At 38.7% G+C, this 22,680-nt stretch overlaps 1 protein-coding gene across 2 annotated transcripts in view; it reads right to left on the minus strand.

The window, feature by feature from the left end:
• NFKB1 (nuclear factor kappa B subunit 1) overlaps nucleotides 1-21,943 on the minus strand; it is a gene marked incomplete at both ends in the record, with an annotated part of 47,445 nt that extends 25,502 nt beyond the window's left edge. Inside the window, 6 exons of one of the 2 annotated variants that reach the window (XM_081999552.1) lie at nucleotides 340-503; nucleotides 2,043-2,191; nucleotides 10,199-10,297; nucleotides 12,891-12,931; nucleotides 20,697-20,781; nucleotides 21,896-21,943. In XM_081999552.1, the coding sequence (XP_081855678.1) occupies nucleotides 340-503; nucleotides 2,043-2,191; nucleotides 10,199-10,297; nucleotides 12,891-12,931; nucleotides 20,697-20,781; nucleotides 21,896-21,940 (583 nt within the window). The remainder of the gene's footprint in view (nucleotides 1-339; nucleotides 504-2,042; nucleotides 2,192-10,198; nucleotides 10,298-12,890; nucleotides 12,932-20,696; nucleotides 20,782-21,895) is intronic. The other variant, XM_081999551.1, reaches the window with a different exon arrangement.
• Nucleotides 21,944-22,680: the final 737 nt, after the last annotated feature.

Raw genomic sequence — 22,680 nt, forward strand, 5'->3', positions numbered from 1 at the left:
GTCCCAAGTTACTCAAGGATATCATGTCTTGTAGCAATAATGCAAAATGTCTCTACTTATCAGCTTATTAAACAGCGTAAGAGCAATGAAATATAGGTGCAGAGGTGGGTACAGGCAGCTATAGAAGGAAGTTGCTCCATTCTCATGTATGTGTTGACAGCAAAGACTCTTTCTTTCAGATTCCCTAAAACCCGGCAACAACACACCACCTCTTAAAGCACATAGCCACAGGCTGTTGTCCTGCCCAAGGCCTTTTTCTGGCTAAGAATTTGTGTTTTTAGAAGCTAAACCTGTTTTTAGTAAAAGACCTATTAAAACCAGGCCATCATTTCTACATACCAGTTAGCTGTCTGTCTCCACAGCCTTCTGCCTGCAGATAGCCAAGTTCAGGATGTACCAGGAGTCCCGGGTTGTATCCTTTTTTGCAAGCATCTATCATGCGTGTTTCCAGAGTTTCAAACACCTTCTTCTTTGTGACATGAAGTATTCCAAGATTTGAAAATCTGCCAAATTTTGATGGAGCAAAATATTTTCTTAAAGCTTTACGCCAAACCTGCAGCGGACAGTCTCTCTCTTACCAATGGCAGTTACACAACTGAAGTCAATGGACGGAGTCTATAGACTTACTTAAGCACTATTAACACTTCAGGGCAAATTTTCCAGGAAGAAAAATTCAACCAAGCTTACAAAACACGTAAAATGTGAACAATTATATGGCAGCAATAGTATGGGTGCATGGGATTTTCCCATGGCATAAGTAGTAATCTATTAGGTTTCAGACTTACACTATGGAAGCAACTTACAAAGCATTTGTAAATCTGGCTCTCACATTGTTTGCTCTGTCTTGGCAATGACATTAACATGTCATTCTATATGGCTGTTATGCAAAGCAACTGCTCAGAATAATCCCCATCCGTTCAAAATGATTTGGAGAGCAAAGCTAAGAAGGTAAAAACAGTGCAACATTTTCCAAAGGAAGTATTTTAAGCAAGGCTCTGGAAATTCAGCAGGACACTTCAGGTATCTATTTGAATGAAAACTTCCATAATACAAGATCTGCTTTTGTAAAAATATCCTGGCACATTTAAAAATCAATTAGGTCTGGAAGTATGAAAACAAGACAATAACTCCATTTTCATGTGGGTCAATTGAGGATAGGAAAGCTGTTTCTAAACATCTGATGAAAAACAAGACAGGTTAGGAAATGAGCCAAACTTTTCAAGATGAAAAGGAGCATTTCAAATGAAGCTATTTAAATTGTTGTGCTTGGTAAAGTTAGTGCACTGGGCTTGGACATCAAAAGTTACAGTTTAAAAGAATTTCTCTCTCCCAACCTTCTCAGCTTTTTAAACTTCATCTTCTTCACCAACAAAGACATTCTTGAGATCACAGAACTAAAACTCTCAGCCAGCATGAAACCTGATCTAAGCCTGAAAACGTAGACAAGAGCCTCAGCTCCATTTACTGATATAAACAATTATTCTTTTAAATTAAACAAGAACAGACCAACTACAATTTCACTATAATCTTACTGCTTTAAACTTAAAAAGTTTGACTCATTTAGTATTTTCATGTTTATACGTGTCTTGCATTAATTTCAGATTTACTAACCCTATTATCTTAATGCTTTTCTCTTCACTATATTCTTATTGGCAGATTTCAGCAAAAGTAAAATATTGATCAAAATCCTAACAAAAGCTTTTCTTCAGTAATTTTACAGTCCCTTCTCTTTGATTGAAACTGCTTACATTTTAAAGAATGGGCTTGCAATACAAACTTGGACTGCACACCAAGAGACTGAAACTCTACAAATTCTAAGTGAAAATTATGTGCTTAAACCTATTTAGCTTGCTTAGTGCAAATTCTACAAAGATAAACTCCATTTATTTTTCTACTTCAGATACAAACAAAACACAGATCAGAGTGTGAAGACCAGTGCTCCACTTAGCTGCCTCTTAGTAGTATTTTTGTATTGCTTCTTACAGTGCTTGTACTCGATTCTCTCTTTTAGTCCAGCTTTACAAATGAGTTGACAGACTTACCCTACAACCATATCTTTAGGTCCTGCATTAACTGTGCATACTCCATCTTCACAAAATTTACCCACCAAGCTGTGAGCATGTAAGTGGACGTATTTGCCATTAGTAACTAACTGGACGATTACTTTTGCAGGTCCAACATAATTGCAGATCTGTAAATAAATGTAAAAAAATACGGGGTTCTTTGATTCCAGTTGAGTATTTTCTGTCACCTAAGTACAATCAGGCTTACACAGGAGAAATGTGTATGCATTTTCTCATGAAATACAAATAACAAACTAACCGTACCAGACCATCACAAAGAAAAGCCAACCCTTTTTTTGTAATTAAACTTGACATACAAATGACAGGAGCAGTGACCAAAAAAGTTAAGAAATAAAAAAAAAAAAAAAGCTAACGGAAAGCAACATTCTGCTTCCCAAATCATTAATCTCAGTTTTGCATTCTGGCCAGTTACTCCACATTGCTCTCCTTAAATTTCAATTAGTACACTGAATTTACAATAAACATTGTGTTACATGTTAAGAAGCCTACAGAACACAAAACACAAAATGCTGCATTATTTTTCCCAATTTGAAAACATTTAAAATTTATTTTTAAATATTATGATTTTTTAAAAAACATTTTGGCCTCATTATACTCTTCAAATATAGATTTTAAAGTGAATTAATTCTATATTCCTAGGTATTTTGTTAGTTCAATATGCTACATCAACACACATTATCCGGTCCAGTAAATATTTCCTTTAAGTGTACATGATGATATATGCTAAATCCTCACCTAAGATTTTGCAGGCCTGGAACTATGATAAACTGGGTTCCTTAGTATAGCCAGCCTTAAGAGGGCTAAAAAGCTTTTTTTCCACTGTTACAGTTTCTAATCACCATACTTTTTTAATAGCTTTTAAAATTGTGATGTCAAGTAATGCCTCTAACAACAAACCTAAAATTACTAATAACATACCATATTACTTTACAAATGTTATTTAGAACTTTATTTTTCTCTCCTCACAAGTAATACTTTTCAAGTCAGTTATCGGTTACACACCACTTTCAAATTATGCTGAATATAAAATTACCCCACTTTTTAAAAAGCAAACATTACCTTCTCTTCCAATTCACTTAATTAACCCTTTTATCAATGTTGGGGTTTTTTTCCCTCCTCCTCTAATTTTTCTTCTGATTTGCCTTGGGCAAAGTTCTTTGTATTACAGCAGTTTATAGATCTAATCAACCAAGGTATTAAAGGATCACGATAAACATTAAAGTGATGAATCAGTGATGAACTGAATACTTAAGGTTATATTGTTGATAAAATGCTGATAACCAGGGATTGCCACGATTTCACCCCGCTACTAAGTCCTGCTAGCTTCCTTCACTCCAGTTAACCACTCTCTTGAACCCGTTCCATCACAGCTGAAACACCCTGCGTACGTACAATGTGCGCCCTCCCCATCTTCCTATTCACTGCTAAAAGCAAAAAAAATCCCAACTATGAAAAAGCTGTTCCAGGCGGAACAGGTGTGCAGAAGTCCTCTCATTACTCATCGCCTGCTAGTTAACTGTGTAATACTGTATTAATGTGCATTTTACCAATGGCAGTTTCTAACATACAAAACCTGGGATACTCATGCTTCCTCCTGTTTCCAAACTGCAATCCCTCCTGGATTCAAACAATACAGACATGCAGAATAATCACTGCTTCACCATTTCCACCATTTACCAGCAGTGAGAAAATGCAGGGATCCCTATGTAACTTCCACAAAGCCATCCGAAAATAAAATTGATTGTGTTTAGTGCTACACGTCACCACCACCACCACTACTACAATTAACTTTTCAAGAGAGCGGCTTTTAAATTTTTTTCTCATTTTATCCCTCACTAAGCAAGCCTCTCCTTGCTATGAAGTTCCCAGCACATCCATAGTGTTACATTCATTATGAGTAACATGCGTGTTCTAGTATCACATCAGAAAAGTTCAAGACAATCCTTCATCAGCTGTAGAAACCACAGTGAAACTGTAGGTAGGACTGCTGCACGTCAAGGACTTTCCAGCCTCTGAAAGCAGAACATGTAACTGCAGCGGTAACCAGATTGCAATCTTCCCCTGTTACTCAGCTCACCGTGATCTTTGTAGTCCCTCTCGGGGGAAATACAAGAGAGTTCTTAAAGCATAATACATTATGTAGGTCATAAGGCAAGAAAGGATTTTTGTCATCCAGTCTGATGTTCTATACTGCAAAGGCTACAGCATGTCCCTGAACTGTTTCCCACCTATATCTCTTCTAGACAGACTTTCCTACTTGGTTTTGAGACATCCAGGTTATCTTGGTGCCCAGCAAAATAGCCTCAGTTGTTAAATATCCTTGTGTACCATAAACTGAGTCTGAAATAATTTTTCAGTGTCTTTGAATCATTGACACCACAATTTCAGAATAACTTAAAATTTATTCTGGCACTAAGATATACAAGTAACTATCACCTTTTATGTAAGAATTTAAAAAACACTGTGAAAGGCATTAAAAGATAGACTGTATATTATAACGCTGAATATCCATAGAAACCTAAGGATTATGGTGTTGACTCAGAAACATATACTCAATATGAGAGGGAGATAGCATGAGGTTGCTGTACTGCTCAAAATCAGAGCTGTGATCTGAAAAAAATAACTACTGGACTTCAAATTAAAGATAGGGGAGAAAAAAGAAAATAAGGAGCTCCTGGGAAGAGCATAGCTGTAATACTTGATTACATCCTGTACTGAAGTAGCATTCAATTGATCTAATCTGATAAAGTTAAAATGCTGCAGGCTCACATTTATCTGCCGCTTCTGTTTGAGAGATTTGTCTGAGAGATTAAAAGGACCCTGTGAACTTGAAATCAAGTCAATTGCAAAACAAGAGTTGAAAGTTTTTTCAGTTATTTCACATCCTCCTGCAATCCAGACCCCAGCCAATTTTTTATAGTTTCTGAAACTTAAAAAAAAGTTCTTATAAGAACATTTTCCTACTTCAAAGATGTTTTTTCCAGCTACTCTTAAAAGCAAGAAGTGAAAACAACTCGTCAATGACAGAAAGCAAATGATGGAAAAGACTGTCAAACCTACAAAGCTAGCAACAACCAACATACTTATTTCTCTTTCTAATTACTTTGTCACAGCAATATAGCCCCAGCCCTGCCTAACCCTCAGAGTGTAACTAGTGCTGTCCTCAATACACACACACAAAAGAGTGTTCCACAGATGAGGCATCACTCACTCTTTATAAACAGTATGTTTTCACAGAGCAATGTAATTTTTTTCTTCAGTTGCTACTTTAAAGATAAAATATTTCCGATGTGGTACGAATTGTTTAGGCAACTGAACACTTCAGAGGTCTAAGAATAAGCAACGTAAAGTAATTTAAACCAATGGGTGCTGAAGATCTTCTGATCCTCTGAAGTGAGTTCACCTTCATGCCAAAAATATGGAGTCAGGTGCTCTGCTTTAGGAGCCCAAATAAAGGGACTCAGTGCCCCATATTCAGCCAAATTAACCGTAACACAAATAATAATAATATAGTAAATAATAATAGTAAATACAATAATTAGTAATAAAATAGTAAATACAAAAGTAAAAAGCACAAATCTTATCAAATTTAGCTTTGGCTGAATTTGGTGCAGTACAGGTTTTTAAGAAGGGTAAAGATTTCTAACAAAAAGTCTGCTCATTCTTGTCTCATGTTTATTCCTTAATTCAGCTGTTAAATGAATTTTTAGCTTGTAATCAGCGATCTATCACTCTACAATTTAACTCCGGCGGGGGGGGGGTGGGGGGTGGGGGGGTGTGGGGGTGTGTGTGGAGCAAGTATGCTGCTCCTTTCTTCACCAAGAAGGGTCATCAACAAAGTAACTTAACTAATTTGCCATAAATTCCCCTCCTGAACTTGAAGTATGTGCTGAAACCCCCAATTTCAATAAGAACGCTTATCTGCAAATCGAGGTGTAATTTAGGATAGCCCCAGGACGTGACTAGACGGGCAGTTCTCCTGTTCAGGTGCCTGGGTTCAGGGCTGCCTAGCTGGTATGCAGCTTCAATTCGCAAGCTGAACTGCACAATGTCCAAACTCCTTGGCAGAGAGATGGTGCTCATTAACTTGGGCACACCTCTGAGCAATCGTTACTCAGTCTCTGGGCTGGAGCTGATTTACATTCAGCTCACTGAGAATAGGAAACTTGAGTTTGCAGCCACCCACGTAGATTTGCCCCCAAGGAGATGAAAATTCAGGACATTTCTTTCACACCGCTATTTTCAGCAAATTCTTTTCACACCCAAAACTGGATCAAGTACTTCAGTGTAAAACATGAATATGCCTACACTAACATCAGTATGCAAGATGAGGACACACATGGTAAATATGTAAGAAGGCCAGTGGAAATTTTCTGTGCAAGTTTTCTCAAAGTTTTTCAACTACATAAAACCAAACTATGAATACAAAATGTAGATAGTTAAGTAAGCTGGTGATAATATTAGACAATCTAGTTTTATTCTTTCTTCTTATACTATTGATTGTTTTTTCTCCTGGACAAAAAGCTAATGATGAATAAGGAGCTCAGGAGCTTTGATTTCAACTGTTGTAGACAGTAAAATTTTCCAGCGTTGTGTTACTTACACTAAGCAGATGAAAACAAAATTTAAATGAAGAATTTTAAGTAGCTTTCTACCATAATCATGAAACTTGTCATGAAATGCAACTTCATTATAACACATTCAGTATCTACAACTTCTCTGCTCTCCATAACTACATGCAAAATTATATAAAATCCTCTGAAAATGTAAGACGTTTTGTACGTGACATTGGGGTTACTGTTAGTAAAGACAGGGTTAAACAAAGGAATATAATTTCATAAACCATAAAGATTAATTAATCCCATTTTCATATTATAGAAAAATACTACTGTTATCTAGACTCCATTTGTTATGACTGTGCTGTTAAAAACAAGAGGTTTTAAACCAATTCCACCTTTCTGGCCAGTGCAGATGTGTAAAGACTGACACTGCAGAACTGCCACACTAACTCCTGACCTATACCATCTCCAAATATGCTATACAGGAGGTGGTTAAATAAGTAATTAACTACCAAAATCTCTTGATTGAAGACATTAGCAAAGTCTTCAGCATTCCAGCCTTTAAATGAATGACATATCTTGATGTGTTCCAGCTCAGCTACAAGTTAGGGACTAGGTATAGGAGAAAAAAAAAGGGGGTGAAGTTGAACAGTCCACATTATGCAAGAGGTCAGATAATGTGTTTTCTTTTGGCCTTCAATACATAATCATACGAAAAGGGAGTAGGGAAACTGCAATGCTTTTTTGTGTACTGAAGATGTCTATTTTCAGGACATCCCAGGGTAGCTACTGTAACTTACATCAGCTTTCTGTGCGGAGTTGACCAGGCAGAAGAGAGGTCCCAATGTCAGCTGCACTGACCATATCATGGCCAAGATTTAAAGATCTGTCACAAAAACTCTTTTTTACACAGCCAAAGCTCACATTACTGTCCTTTCGCAGCAATGTGATGAACTAGTGGAGTTTAGCGTGAAAGCCTTGGCACAAGAGTGAAAAAAAAAAAACACCCCACAAAACAGAAAAAACCCAGCGCAACAAAAAATAGCAATTTTCAGTTGTGCTCACCTCAGTTATGACAAGGTGAGCACCCTTTGACAAACACAGAAGAGACTTACAGGAAAAGGTGTGAAACAACTTCTGTGTTTACTGGCACCACTTGAATCAAGAACAGGCACTAACAAGCAACGGCCTTAAGGAATTTACTTGTTGTGTTCCCTTGCCAGCCTCTCCCAGCAGGTGTTGCCATGTGGGGATTTGTACCAGAAAAAAACTAGATGCACACAGTAGGACAAGAGGGAGGGAGGGAGGGGAAGGGACACAAACGTGTGTGCGTGTGCGCGCGCGTAAGCCTTAGATGAAATTAAAATCTGATGATCAATGAAAGCAAAAGGTTTGATGGAAAGCCAAAGAACATTTTGCTTTCTAGTTTACTCACGGAGAAATTCCATTTCATGTATAGCTCCTCATTACATATCTCTTTGTCATGCTATTGTGCAACTCATCACACCTTTATAAAGTATAATTTGTATTTTTTTTTCCAGAATATTGATTGGATTGGAATCCAAAGATCTGGCTCAGCTGAGGTAAACTATTTTGTATCTGAACATACCAGTGAAATTTCATTCATTGGTTCATCATTACCGTCACAATAGGAAAGGGAAAAGCAAGTAGATCCTTTGCCTGAGCTAGTAATTTTTCACGGGAGTTTTGCAAGGCTATATGAAATCAGCTTTCCCAGCCTCTTCTCAATTCGCAAGACTAACACCCTAGGCTATCTCAGCCAATGCTTACTGTTTTCCATTGAGTCATGCTCATACTGATTCATTATGGAGATGCAACTGTTCCAAACTCCAGCCTTTCTCAAGAACTGCAGAAGAACTACACGCATACTGTGGAGAAGGCTGAGAAGTGGCACACACCAAAACAGAGGCTGACTGCTTGCCACTCTTCCCTCCTCTTCTCTCCCCAGAAAGGAGAGAGTAAGAGATAACACCAGAATTAAAATACATTAACCCTGCTCCTCATGAGACAATCTCTAGTGCAATAGTTCAAAGAGGTAATGCAACACCAAGACTAAGACTGTCATTAAAGAAACAGTGAAAAGACACAGTGTATCTTTTCCTCACTTCCACAAAAAAAGAACTTGCTGCAAGAACCATAGGCAAAGACAGTTCTTCTCTAATCCTAGAATGATTAATCACAGAATCATTAAGGTTGGAAAAGACCTTTAAGATCAAGTCCAACCATCAACCCAACACCACCATGTCCACTTAACCATGTTCTGAAGCGCCACATCCACACTTTTTTGAACACTTCCAGTGATGGTGACTCCACCACCTCCCTACGCAGCCTGTTCCAATGCTTGACCACTCAGTAAAGAAATTTTTCTTAATATCCAATCTAAACCTCCCCTGGTGCAACTTGAGGCCATTTCCTCTCGTCCTATCACTAGTTACTTGGGAGAAGAGACCAACCCCCACCTCACCACAACCCTCTTTCACACAGCTGTAGAGAGCAATAAGGTTTCCCCTCAGCCTCCTCTTCTCCAGACTAAACAGTCCCAGTTCCCTCAGCTGCTTCTCATTAAGACTTGTTCTCCAGACCCTTCACCAGTTTCATTGCCCTTCTCTGGACACACTCCAATAACCCAATGTCCTTCTTGTAGTGAGGGGCCCAAAACTGAACACAGCTGGGACCTCAATGCTGTCAGGTTTTTTTTTAATAACGGTGCTGCACAGAAGTTAAAAGCTTGGGAATTTTGTGGGGCACAATCCCTGCCATCGTCTCCCAGTGGCACACGTGGCACTGGGAGAGTGGCTGCCAGGTATACCAGACACTGCTTCACAACCTTAACTCTGCTGCAGGAAGGCTGCCAGCCTCCTGGTGCTGCTGAGCTGCCAGTGCCGCACACAGCCAGGCTCCTCCAGCCACTGTTACAATCTTTATATTGTGCTAGCACAGAATGTTTCTTTGGTTAGCATCCTTGAATTTTTTACAGAGAAAAAAAGCCTCCAAAAACATTCAGCAAACACCTGAACATAATGCTGCTCCTATGAAAATGAGTTTTCCATTGACTTTAAAGGCATTAAGTCCTTAAAAACTTAGTATCCTAGAGATCTTGAATAAGGAGTAACATGAACAGAAAAAGAAGGAAAACTTGGTAAATAGCATCTGAGAGCAAAGTGGAATAACTAACCAGACTCATGCTTTGCAGTATGCTAGAAGTGGATGGAGTAACTGAGCAGCTCAGGCCTTAATTTATGCTAAAACTGCACCTTAAAGAAGAGTTCCATTAGTGTGCACAAGGGCAGTGAGGTGGTAGGTGCAGGAAAGCTTTACTGCTCAACTACTGGCAGATAAATATGGTGTCAAAATAACTCCACAAATCTGAAGACAACTTCCTTGTCAAAATCAATTACATTTTGAAAGTTGGGATTGAAATGCAGTCAGTCTTGAGTAATTTCATACAAATTCATGTTGATACGCAGTAAGGTCCTATACACATACATATGACACTTGCATTCAGTTTGCAAAATCAATGATTTATGTACGTACTTTGACCTGAGGGTATGATTTTTTGTTCTTTTCACTAGAAGCACCAGGAAGTCCACCATGTGAAGGCCCTTCGCATACGTATCGGAAACGAAACCCCCTCTGTGGAAACAAAGGAAAAGAAACTTGAAAGCTTTTCAGAAAAAAATCTAGAGAAAAATAGCACACGCATGCGCACATGAGTGCGCGTACGCACATACAACTTGCTCAAACAGCCCACAAACAGAAAAGTTACAACTGTTCATTCCTGAAATGCTGTCTGTGTGTTGGTTAACAAAGCACCACTGAACTGCAACCCTGGAGAAACTCTTAACACACAGCAGCAACCTGAAATTTTTCTTTCAGTAAGTGAAGATGTTTTGAAGCAGAGATCTATTTATACTGTCAAAACAAGATAAAAATTAAAAGATAGAGAATGCAAGAGCAAATACGCTCTCCCATGATTGCTGCTAGGTAGAGAGAATTGAAGCCAATTAATAATCAAGGAAGTCCAAAGCATCATAAAGAAAAGAACAGGGATGAAACAGAAATGCTTCTTCCTTCTGGGAAGAGCATGTGAAAACTGTATTTCTGAGCAGAGTCCAGAAACAGCACAAAAGCTTCAGGGTACTTTGAATGGCTGGGTTTTCATCTCAGCTACGTAACTACATGTCTGAATCTACTTTAGGGAACTGCAGGATATTAGCAACCACTCTGGAGTACAGCTGTCCATTTATTCCATTTTTATTTATAGGAAATAACATCCCCTTTACTTTACAGGGTATTCTATAAGGCACAAAAGATGCAACTCCTAAGCAAAGGTATTTGGCAACTCTTAATTTTAACTATATTATTTTAACTGTATTATTTCATGTGGCCCGCAACTTCGAATACTTTCAGATCTACTCCCCAGCCCTGCAATTTCAGGCAAAATCCCTGTCTTATATAGAGCTTCCAGTGTCTGTCCAAACAGCACCAGTTAGTGTTGTACCCTTCATGAAGAATCATTCATCTTCTTTCTAAGAGTAGACAACTCTGAATTCAAAGTCTATATTAGCTGACCGTGAACAACATGGTTCAAAAATTACTCAGTAATCATTAGCTTCAATACCTGCCTCACTAAAGCCTTTTCAGTTTAAGAACTTGTCTCCCAGGCAGATGTAAAGATCTGACTTTTATTCAGATACTGACCAAACAATGTAATTCACCATTAAGCACGTATTTGCCTTCCTATAGTGAACTGAGTGACCGAGTATATTGCAAGTGAAGTGCCCAGCTATGATGAGCTTGAACTCCGATTTTCCAAAAGGCAATGCAACATCTGCAGTCATGATGCATGAGATCACCCAGTCTCTCTTCACCTCCATGCCTTTGATTCTACAGATCCAGCAGTCACCTGTGTGGCCTTCCCCAGTCTATTGCCCTTGCTATCCTAGGTAAGTTTTCACATGTACAGTATTACTCCCCCCAGCTGTCTCTTTGCTCCAAAAATGATCAAAAGCACAGCACTCTGCTGATGGATCACTCTCATCACCCTGTTACAAACCATTGCCCAGCTTGCCACTCCACTTACATGCTGAGAAGTCATGCATGGAAGCAATGGTTTCTCCTCAGGTACTGCACACTGTAGCCTGCACCACACAAAGACAGAGCCTGATTTGGGATGAACTAAAACAAGAAGGAAGAGGCAGCATATTCTTCCAAGAGTTTACAGTACACTGCTGTTTCACCTATGACCACTGAAGTGTCCCTATTCCTGGAGGGATGCTCAAGTACAAAAATGTCTTCGGTGTGTATCTGAAACAAATATTGCCTACTGCCTCCTACCAGGAAGACTGAGCTGCAGCATGCTTCTGCAAAAGACCAAGAAGGGGATGGGACAGCTTTTAGTCACCCTCTTCCCCCATCTTCTTAACAGCTCCATAAGGCAAGATTTTATGCAACTAATTGGGAGAGGCAGGAAAGGAGTCTCCATACCGTAACAGCTTAAGGAGAAATACTTGTAACTGCTGATGTCACCAGCTGAAGGGGAACCAATACCCTGGCATACTTGAGGGCGATCTTCACCCAGCAATTACTTTGTACATCAGTTGCACGAAAACTAACCAGTGTATTGGGATGACTTGCATACTGTCAGAGAACCGTGTTTGCTACACAGTCACCAAAAAAGTTGCGTTTATCTTCATTTTCCTTGGGTTATTCAAAACAGCCAACTGTGATGAAAGGAATCTCAAAGGACAACAGAATTTCTTTACGATGACAAAGCAGAAGTCAAAAGTTCCTGTAACTTGGGAACAGAAGGAAATGTTTTCATTCCTTCTTTCATGTGTTTCAAGAAACACGAAACAAACTGTAACAATCTTCCATGTTTGGTCTAATCATTTATGTTTCAAAATATCAGGGTACTGTTAAGAGTCACTTCTAAGATGAACAGTTTATACTTAGCAAGATTTTTTTTTTTTTAACGCCCCCTCCCCCCCGATTTTTGTCTTATGACACTTTCAGAGAGGCACAAAGATGAAAACAGAGCAAAACAGGAAACGATGTAACTACAAAAGTGAGAGGAAAAACTGCTTATGGTTAAGTGCCACATTTGTTATGAGAGTTCATCCTCTTCAATACTCTTTCTTCCCCATCTTAAGTCATAATTTTATTCAAAGATAAATATAGTGACATAGCTACCTTAAGAATTTTCAAAATGTAGTGTTGTTCTTACCTGTTTTGGCTGTTCTATGATTTGAAGATATGGTCCATCTGCTAACATAAAAGAAAGAAAAAGTCATAATAGAAATTATATTCCTATTACTATAACATGTACATTGCAGGGGTAAAATTTATGTCCTTGCATGTCTTGAGATAACATTTCTGAGAGCACCTAAACATCTTCAGAACTTACATTTTAATAAATAATTTAATCACTTAGCAGTCTGCCATTTCCAACGTTCACAAAGACTTGAGGATTAAGAAGGGAAAGATTAACTCAAAAAAGTTAATTTTAGCTCAGAGGGCCTAAATGGGCCACTCTGATCACTCAGTTAAGACTCGCAAAGGTGAGTAAGAACAGGATCCTCCCCTTGCCACTGACAAGCAGCCTGGCCTTCCTGAGCTAAGGTTAACTTTTGTATTTAACCCCCTTGGGCTCTAAAGACTATACGTATAAGCTTTTGGCTCTAGGGCTTCCTACTGAATAGGTGCTTTTGAACGTCTCGAGATAGCCAATGGGAAGCTCTGAGGTATAGGAATATAGGAGGAATTTAAGCTGTCTCAACATGCCCCAACAGTCAGAACTGCTTTCAAAAAAAACCCTGGAATTGATGCGACTAAACAATTTACATTCTTTTAATAATTCCAGGTACACTTTTAAATATACTGTTCTGCCGTGCCTCTAAAAACACTGAACACACTCTATTTGACTACAGATGTAGACTCCATAGTGAGATCCATCTTTAAGCATGATGCCAATCCATATGATTATGTTCCACTAAAATGCTATCTGTGTCTTTCAAAGAAGGCTTCTTTAAACAAGCTTTCAGTCTCGCACCGCTCCCTGAACAGTGGCTAACTTCATACCATAAACCTCATTCAAAATTCAACAGTTTAAATCGCCTTTGAGCAGGCCCTAAATCCAATGAGAACTCGGTGCCACCAGAGTTAGGAATTCATCACCTGCCTAAAGCTTAGCTCCAACTCTAACCGTTTACATTATTTACATCGAGAAGGAAAGCTGTCTTGTTGGATGGCTGCGAAATACCTCTTAAAATGCAAGCCACTCCTGAGTCTGAAAATGACAGTTCTGAGAGGTATGATTTCTTCCATCCCTTTTGCTAAACAGAGAAGAAGATTTGGATTTCAACGCTAAAAATTCAACCGTTATCAAAGCAGATCCCAAACGACAAGCTTCACTGTGAATACCTACACACTATTTTGCCAGCTTTATTCCTGTTGGAATTATGTATCATCACTTATACTCTATTAAAGGTATTAATGCTAAGGCATCAAGCAAGCTTCCTGGGACACGTGATACCTCCAAAGCAGACAAGCCATAGCTATGTGGCAGAGCCTGCAAGCATATAAAGCATACTGTGTCCTGCCAACACCCGGGTGTGATCTGCCTTCCAACAATTGCACTATGTGCAAGTACCACACCATCCAGCTACCTCAACTAGCTAGTAATTGGCTTCAGCACAGAACTACATACCTGCCTCACCTTTAATTTGTCAATAGGCCTAATGTTCATTGATAATTAAAAATGTCAGAGGACTCATTAATTTACAGTTTGTAGTATGACTACATGCATCTTTCTCAGCTCCACAATACAACTTCACTTTAATAAAACAGACCTTCATGTCTTTAGTCAGCACAGGTCTTAACTCAACAGGCTTCTCTGAAAATCAAAGATTTGATAAATATGCTAACAGATGGAATTAGCAATTTGCTGCTGAAGTTAGCTGACTCAACAACCAAGTGCCAAAGTTATATCGCAAATTCCAGTCACAATAATTTCACATATAAAGATCATTTATTTCCCAAGTCCAAAGCTCTTCCTGTGAAGAAGTAAACAGTGCTACAATTAAAATATTAAATCATGCAAAACAATTGCCTGAAGACCATATACACATCACCTTACATTAGAAAGCATGAAAAACAGTTTGGACTTCAGAAACTTTGAAAGGCGTAGAGTAGTACTGAGCTTTGCCGTGGTGTTACATTTCAGTTTTTGCCTGCAACATGGAGTCAAGATGAGTCGAGTTGCGTTTAAGCATTGCATCGGCACTTAAGACTTCTGCGCACAGAACTCCAACTCTCCTCATGCTTTGGGCATCTAAAATTTTATAATTTAACAATCCAGAGGTGTTTTATCTTCTGGGCACTGGCAGAAATAATGCACCTAAACTGCAACTGTGTAGTTCAACTTTCAACCAAGCCTCCAGGTCAGGATCTGCCAAGTACTTGTTCTTTGGCTGTTCTCCCCTTAGGAATTCGTTTTCAAGGCATATACATTGGATTAGTATTGGCACAAAATACTATTGCTTTCTCTTAAACATTAGCCAGAAAAGGAAGCACTCTTTTATCCAACAGCTAAGTGGCTGCAGCAGTTCCCCAGGATGCAGCAGACCCAGATTCCAACTTCTCCTCAGCATCAGGAAATTCAAACTCCTGAGCGGGATATACACTGTACTGGCATATTGGAAAGCTCAAGGGAAATTCTTCATACTGCTGAAAGTTTCACCTTGCATGGCCCTTGTGAAAATGTAGGACTGTGGTTCTTATGCCCCCTTGGAAAAAAGCTTATAAAAAACATACAAATACACTGATACAAAAAATCAAGATATCTTACATACTAATACTCAGAAAGTGCAAAAAAGGTGCAGTGTAAATGTACAAAGGCAAATCAGACGTCTGTTATCATTAATCCAGATTATATAAATAATATACCAATGTACTTAAAACAAAGTTTTGTGAGGTCTTATTTTAAAATTTGGGGTTTGTGACTAAACATTTTCTTTTTTACAATGACTAATTCTCTGGTATAGCATCTGAACCAGATCCATGTAAGAGTACAGAGAAGGCACTTAATTACATCTGAAACGCTATTTAAAAATAAAGCAGCAATATTCAAGGTAACTTCCAAGCATAAATGGAATATTATTTTGACTACAAAAAGGATTTTATTTAGTGAAAGGTCTCATACAGCTGTCTTAACTAAACTCTGAATACTTTCCAGAAGTACATTAGACAGACAGCCTAACATTGGCTATGTGTGGTTCCTTCTTTCTCTCTCTCATCCTTTCCTGTGGGGAAAAGAAAAGATGTTTAGTGTTTTGCACAGGGAAGTTTTTAATATTTAGTTTCTATTAGTAGGCATGTCTGGTCTAAGCAGAGAGCAGCAACCTGAAGATGTACAGCTTCTAAGAGGAACTACTAATGAGAAAATTTGTGACGATCTTTTGTACTTCTGTTCTAGGTTGGAAAGTTGCTTGCTTCAAGTTCTTTTTTAATGAGCAACCCCCTTTTAGGTGTTAAACAACCACAAGAAGGAACGCTACTTAATGCATAGCTTCAGTTCTACTTTTGCCCCACAGAGATGCTGAAGTGGCATACTGTCATGGAGCTGGCCTCTAGACAGTTGCCAAGAGCCAATTTTTAACATGAACACTCCTCATGATTTGCCTGGCACTGCTGCAGTCAGGAGGGCTAAGAACTGCAGCTAAAACATGCAGTCCTCCAGCCTGGAGGGGGTTTGGTGCAGACTGCCACATCCTGGGTATGCTTCAGTGCTTCCTTTTCTGTCTTCTCGCCTCAGTCGCCACAGACTGATTCGCATCCCACTGCCTCCCCTCCAGCCTGAGTCACAGTCCCACTTCCCCACATCTTCTTCAACTGCTACATTTCTTCATTTTCCTTCCTGCCTGAGTCAGAGGCCCTCCTGCATCTTGACACTCCCACCACTTACATTTTTTTCTTCATCTTGAGAGGCCTCACCCTGCACACACTTCCCAAAGGAGCACCCATCCTAGGCTCCCTCTTGGTTCCTTCTTCCCATCATAGCCAAGTCAAAAAAAAGGGGTCTGTGAGGTTGGTAGGATATCCCTGCAAGCCTGGCAGCGCCACAGGACTAGTGGGGTCCTTTATCTAACAGGGTTCCCTAGTACCTAAAGCCATTCAATTTAACCTGCAACCATCTGTGGTCAAGTCCCCCCCTCACCTCCTCTCTGCCAGTGGGTCCCCCAGAATAGGCCTCTCACCCCTGTCATTACTTGTGTGCTCTTTCGCTTGGTGAACATGGATGAAAATGCTCATAGCCTCTAGGTTTTGTTAAATCGAATACCAACCCTCTTGTGTGCATCCTGGCAGTGGTACCTTGCTGTTAAAAACTCAAGACTATCCTTCCAGAAGGTCTGTCGTAGCATCTGTACGTCCCCCCCTCAGGGATTCACCTGCACAGCCACACTCTCTGCATCTCCGCTCTGTTCATCTCAGTTCAGAGGACGATGTTTAAAGCAAGCAGCACACAGGCTCTGCTTAACCTCTCTCTTCCCTCAGTTCACTCTTCAAAATACAAGCACAGAAGATCTAGAAACACCACCAGAAGCATTATGCAAGTCTGCTCATGCTTCTGAGGATTAGGGCCACTGCTATGGGACAGGGAAAATGAACGCTCATCTAGTTTTTAATGATGGTCAGGCTTCCTTGAATCTCTAACATTACCTCTCTCTGAAAAAATATGAAGTAAAGTTTTTTCTTAGTGCCTTCTTTTTCCCCTCTATGCCTTTCTCATTTCTCAACAACAAGCATCACAGAGGGCTGGGCAGAAGAGGTTAAAGAAATACCAGAAAACTGTAATTTTAGCAGCCTCCAGGCAATACTGTTCAGCTGCTGCTGATGGCCCTGCTTCAACTCCACAGGCTTAAAAACACAACACCTTAATGCCAACAGCTAGCTAGACCAGAGGCCCTAAAACCCGAAACAATTAACCAGTTCCCAAAACCTTCTCTAACTGGCACAGATTGCTACGTTACCTGGTTGTAGACGGCCTTGTATAAGCAGGAGGAGGTAAGAAAGACCTAAAATTTTAAAACGCTTTGCTCAGAGCTCTGCCCATTTCCTCTCCAATTTAAGGCATCGCTTTGTCCCTCCACTACACAGTGGACATCACACTGATGCGTATCTGCTTTTACGCTGCCTAAATGCGTGCCGTGGATAATGCTCCCTCCATCCCCGATGCCACTGAGGATTAGTACCGAACTCTCAAAGGCAGGATACTCCCCAACGAGCCAGAGGCAGCTGACTTCATGTCGCACTGCCCTTGCTGCCGGTGGTGTTTTAAACACACAGCTCAGTCCTGCAGTTTGCACTGTTATGGCATTTGTTACAGATAGACCCTTTTGTCACCAAAGGCACACAGAGACTATTTCTCTTTCTAGATTTAGATGTAAATGTAGAACTTGAACCACATGACTACCTACTACAGCTTTAGAGCCAAAATAGCCAAGCCTAATTATTACTTAAAACTGACAAAAGTGAGATAGAAAAAGAAGTGAGCAAACACGCTTGAGCACTGACAACCTCATTGAGAAAATCCTCATCCTGACATCTCAAAGGTTTTCTACTATTACTGTAAATATTAACGTAACAGCAGAACATCAATCATCAGGAAGTCCCCAAATTCCCCAGCTATTTGTTAATTCAGCCATGCTGGCATGACACTGCAATCTACAGTTATACATTAAACCTGCCTGCCAATGGAGTAGGTCTGACATTGCGCATGTATGAACACACAGAGTGTAAGCTGTAGGCACCATACCAAATCATGAGGAACAACTAATGTCTTTGGTTCTTTCTGTTTAAATCATCCAACTGCCCTAGAGAAAAATCCTTTTTCAAACATTTATTTCACCTTCTCCATATCTCAGCTAGAAGTACTTTTGGAAAATCCTGCATGAATTTTTAACTGGCCTTGCTGTGTAGAGAGAAGTCATTAGTTCCTGCTTGTAAACAACTAAAGCTTAATATATAAATTATTATAATACCTTATAACTGAAGAGCTAGACCATAGTAACAACACAACATAGTTTCAAGCAGGGGGGAAGTAAGCATTATAGTGGCACTACTCAAGAAAAAAAGTCACTATGGTATCATCAGATGCCATTGAAATAATCAACCTTTTCTAAAACTTATGATTAACTTTTTGTTTGATAATCTGAAATCCACGATCCTTTATTAAATCCCATTTTGCACACAGGGAACTTGCCACCTATAGTGCAGCAGTAGACAAGAGTAGTGCCACTAAAAAAGGAGGCCTTTCCTAAGCGATTTCGCAAATTAAGGATAGAGTTAGACTTAGCCCAGTAGGAGTTTTCTGAGACTGCACAACTCAGTGAATTCTTGACTCCCCCATACCGTTTTAAAAACAGCTGTTTTCTAGTTTAGACATGACATAGATATCTGAAAATCAGTTTTATAAATCTGAATAATTTGTATGTAATGAGTCTGGCATGAGAAGTACAGATTAAGCTTAAAAAGTATGTTTAACAGAAATCATTATGGGGAAATCAAAATTCCAATAACCTTATTTGTTTCACAGAAGCTGTGGGAGAACAGTGAAAAAAAAACCCTTGGTATACAATGAACAAGCCCTTTAAATCCTACACAGATGAATCTTACTGAACAACTTTATCTGCCTTAATAAAAACACACTGCAAACAAATGATTGCAACATTAATTTGTCGGATGCTTGTCCATATTTGCCAAGACCTTTGCTCATCAGAACATTTTATCTTGAAACAAAATTATCTGTACCATATGTGTTTCTTGATCCTTCCTCGCTACTATTCAGTCAAGAAAACTGAAGTACGATTTAAACCAGGAAAAACTGCAACAGTAAGCATGCCTTAATTTTTATTTTTAAATCAGCATTTATTGTTACTTTAGGGGGGAATTTTACCTATGAAGTAAAAAGCTAATTGCTTATTTCATTTTACCCTTCACACCTTCACTGCTGTCAAGTGTATCAAATATTGCAAACAGAAGTGACTTGCATTTTCAACAAAGGAAAGCAACCTGCAATACAGAATACACCAGCTACATCCCAATACAACAGAGTCAAACAAATCAACAACAGAAAGTTGTCATGTTAAAAGACATTAATAGCCATATTGGAGATATATTATTGCAGATATATATTTAGAAAAACCTCATATGCTTAAATAACTTTTTATTTCTACATAGAACTTATGTAGAATAGAACACAGAACATCTACACAGGAGAAACAAGAGTTTTCTAAATTCAAGCAAGAAGTAATACTTATAAAGAAATTTAATAAGCAAAACCAGACCAAGGCTGATCAAGCAGCTAATACTGGCTGCGATATAACATGCTTCTATTTGATATTCCTGTTCCAGGACCATACTGAGAGTACTATTTGCTTGTTTTCAGCAGTTGGTTGCAAAATTTGACTCTGAACTTTCGAACTAGTGTTATTATTCAGGAAATTGTCAGGTACTTTTAATACCAGACTGCCGCTTTACAGGAACCTGAGAAGTCACCAAGAAGGAAAAACAGATTTGAATTATACAGGAAGCTGAATATACTCTACATTTTATTAGTGAAAAACAAGAACCTTAAGAATTCTTACAACAAATGAAACACTGTTCAAAAGAAAAAAATGTTGATGTTGCACTCTGAAAACCAGCAATACAAACATGTAGGTCACTGAAGATGCAGACTTAGAAAAAAATACAAAATAATTTACAAAAGGAGGTCACTCAAAGCTTAACTAATTGAAACTTTCAGTTTCTGTATAAGCCAAAAGAAAATCAGATTTGCTTCACTGTTGAAAGTTTCATGAAAGTAAGAAAGAGATGCATAAGGGTATAATAAAAAGTCTAGCTGACAACTTTGGGACCTAGTACTATGAAATACAAGAGTGTAAACAAAAAAAGACTCTGAAAAGAACTTCACAAAAAAAACCCAAACTGGAAGAAACAGCAGGACAATAGCACAAACAGCAACGATTCCTACCTGTTCGTAGTGGTAAGTCTGAAGTGATGTAATTTGTATTACTAAATAATGCATTCATTCCCATGAACTGATCCATTGCAAACATCTATATTGAAAGAAAATACACTCTTCATTACTACATATATACATCATTTCATAAAGCAAAGACTTTCAAAGTTCTCTGCAAATATTGAGACTGCAAACACCCTGGTGCAGTACGTAAACTTTTTATATCTATTTTATTTTTGCTGGAAAAGCTGATAGTACTGACCAAGTTTCACCAGTATCATGAGACCACACTGAGCTCAGCACAGTTTCTAAGCATGCATTTTGCTTACATTCACTAACAACTATATATTCAAAAGAGCTTACAAGATTAATTCTAAAAATCTGACCCTAGATGGTCCCAAGGCCTTGCTGAGAACCTGTGAGTTTTCATTTCCACTTCTGTGATTAAACCCCATCAGAATATATTCCTTATGTAAATATATTTACAAGTTCTAATGAAAGAAAACAGTATACCCAAGTTAAAAGTTTTTGGGGTTTTTTTTGAACACTGACATGTCTTAACTCACTGTAATTGTTGTCAAGTATAAATTTATCTTCTTCCAAAGTGGAGCAAGGACAAAGGAGAAAATAGTTTCTTTTTCGAAATGAAAGTGAGTAGAAATTATCTGTTTTTCACCCAAACCTTTCACTCAAGCACCATTCTCGCAATTCAAATGAATCATGAAATGACCTAATGAGATCAGGAAGAGCTTTTGAAGAGCGAGGCCTACTGATCTGTGTGAGCGAAGGAACATTTTAGTCATCGATATCAATGCAAATTTCACAAAAAAGGATACAAAGGAGCCTTTTAGGGAATAAGGAGCTTTATTCTCAGATAAAGTCCAATGTCCACCACAGAAGAAATTTCAGAGCAAGTGTCACAGGCAGACAGCATAAAAATGAGTATTTTTTCAATTGCTTCTTTCAGCAGGCCTAGCTTTCCTTTTCATTTCACCCATTTCATCAGTGGCAAGGCACTTTACAGGTCACATGAAAACACATTAGAGAAGAAACAACCTAGATTTCCCCAAACCCGATTTCTGCCAATAGCTAGAATGCGTTTATATCTCCATGTTGTTAAGCCTAGGAAATAACATGACAATACGAGAGGAAGCCAAACCAGAGACCTAGAAGAGAATACCACGGTACTGAATGTACACAAATCCACTTACTTGGGGATCAGACACTCCCATAATATAGGAATCTTCTCCTGCCATTTTAAGTCCTGAAACACAAAAACATGATCAAAACTCTCTTTTTTTTCAATGTACAGCAACAGAGAAAGTTGAAAAACATTAGAGTTAAAAGCCCCATCTCTGACCCTTCTTAGTTTACTAATGATGTTAATGATTTCTAAAATACTCTTAAAATTTCTCAGTATTTGCAAGGGGCAGGCTAAGGTCAGGATAGGCAACAGCGAGGATTATCCATTGCCTGCTCCCAAGCAACTAAAAATTACAGTCAATGTCCTGAAGTAAAAGTTTATTAAAATCAGGAATTAATTTGATTCTGTCTTTGCTCTGACTATTCTGCTATTAGAGTTTAGGCAAAATCATTATTATGATTATTAATTATTTTATTCAGAGATTACATGTCTTTTTAGCAAAAGCTGGACTCTGCTTTTTTATACAATAGAAAGACTTCTGAGCTTTCAGGAATGAACGCTAATGGTTTTCTTGTGAAGTATTACTAAATGCAAGATAAAGATGCCCAAGAAAGAACATCCAATATTTGGGTTTTTTTTTTAAATAAAAACAGGAATCAAACATAAACTAATTTTGGACACCTTTATTTCCAGCAGTCCACAAGTACTTGGCACCCGCAACAACTCAGTGCTGACAATGACAATTATGTACGTACAACATACCTAACCCTCTCTCACAGGTCTACATGTAAATGCTGGACACTGGGAAAGTTTAGTCTGGCTGAGTTTTCCTGGGGCCAGCAGCAAGCCAGC

This window comes from Phaethon aethereus (genome assembly GCF_964289735.1).
Source record: "Phaethon aethereus genome assembly, chromosome: 4".
Classification (NCBI taxonomy): domain Eukaryota; kingdom Metazoa; phylum Chordata; class Aves; order Phaethontiformes; family Phaethontidae; genus Phaethon; species Phaethon aethereus.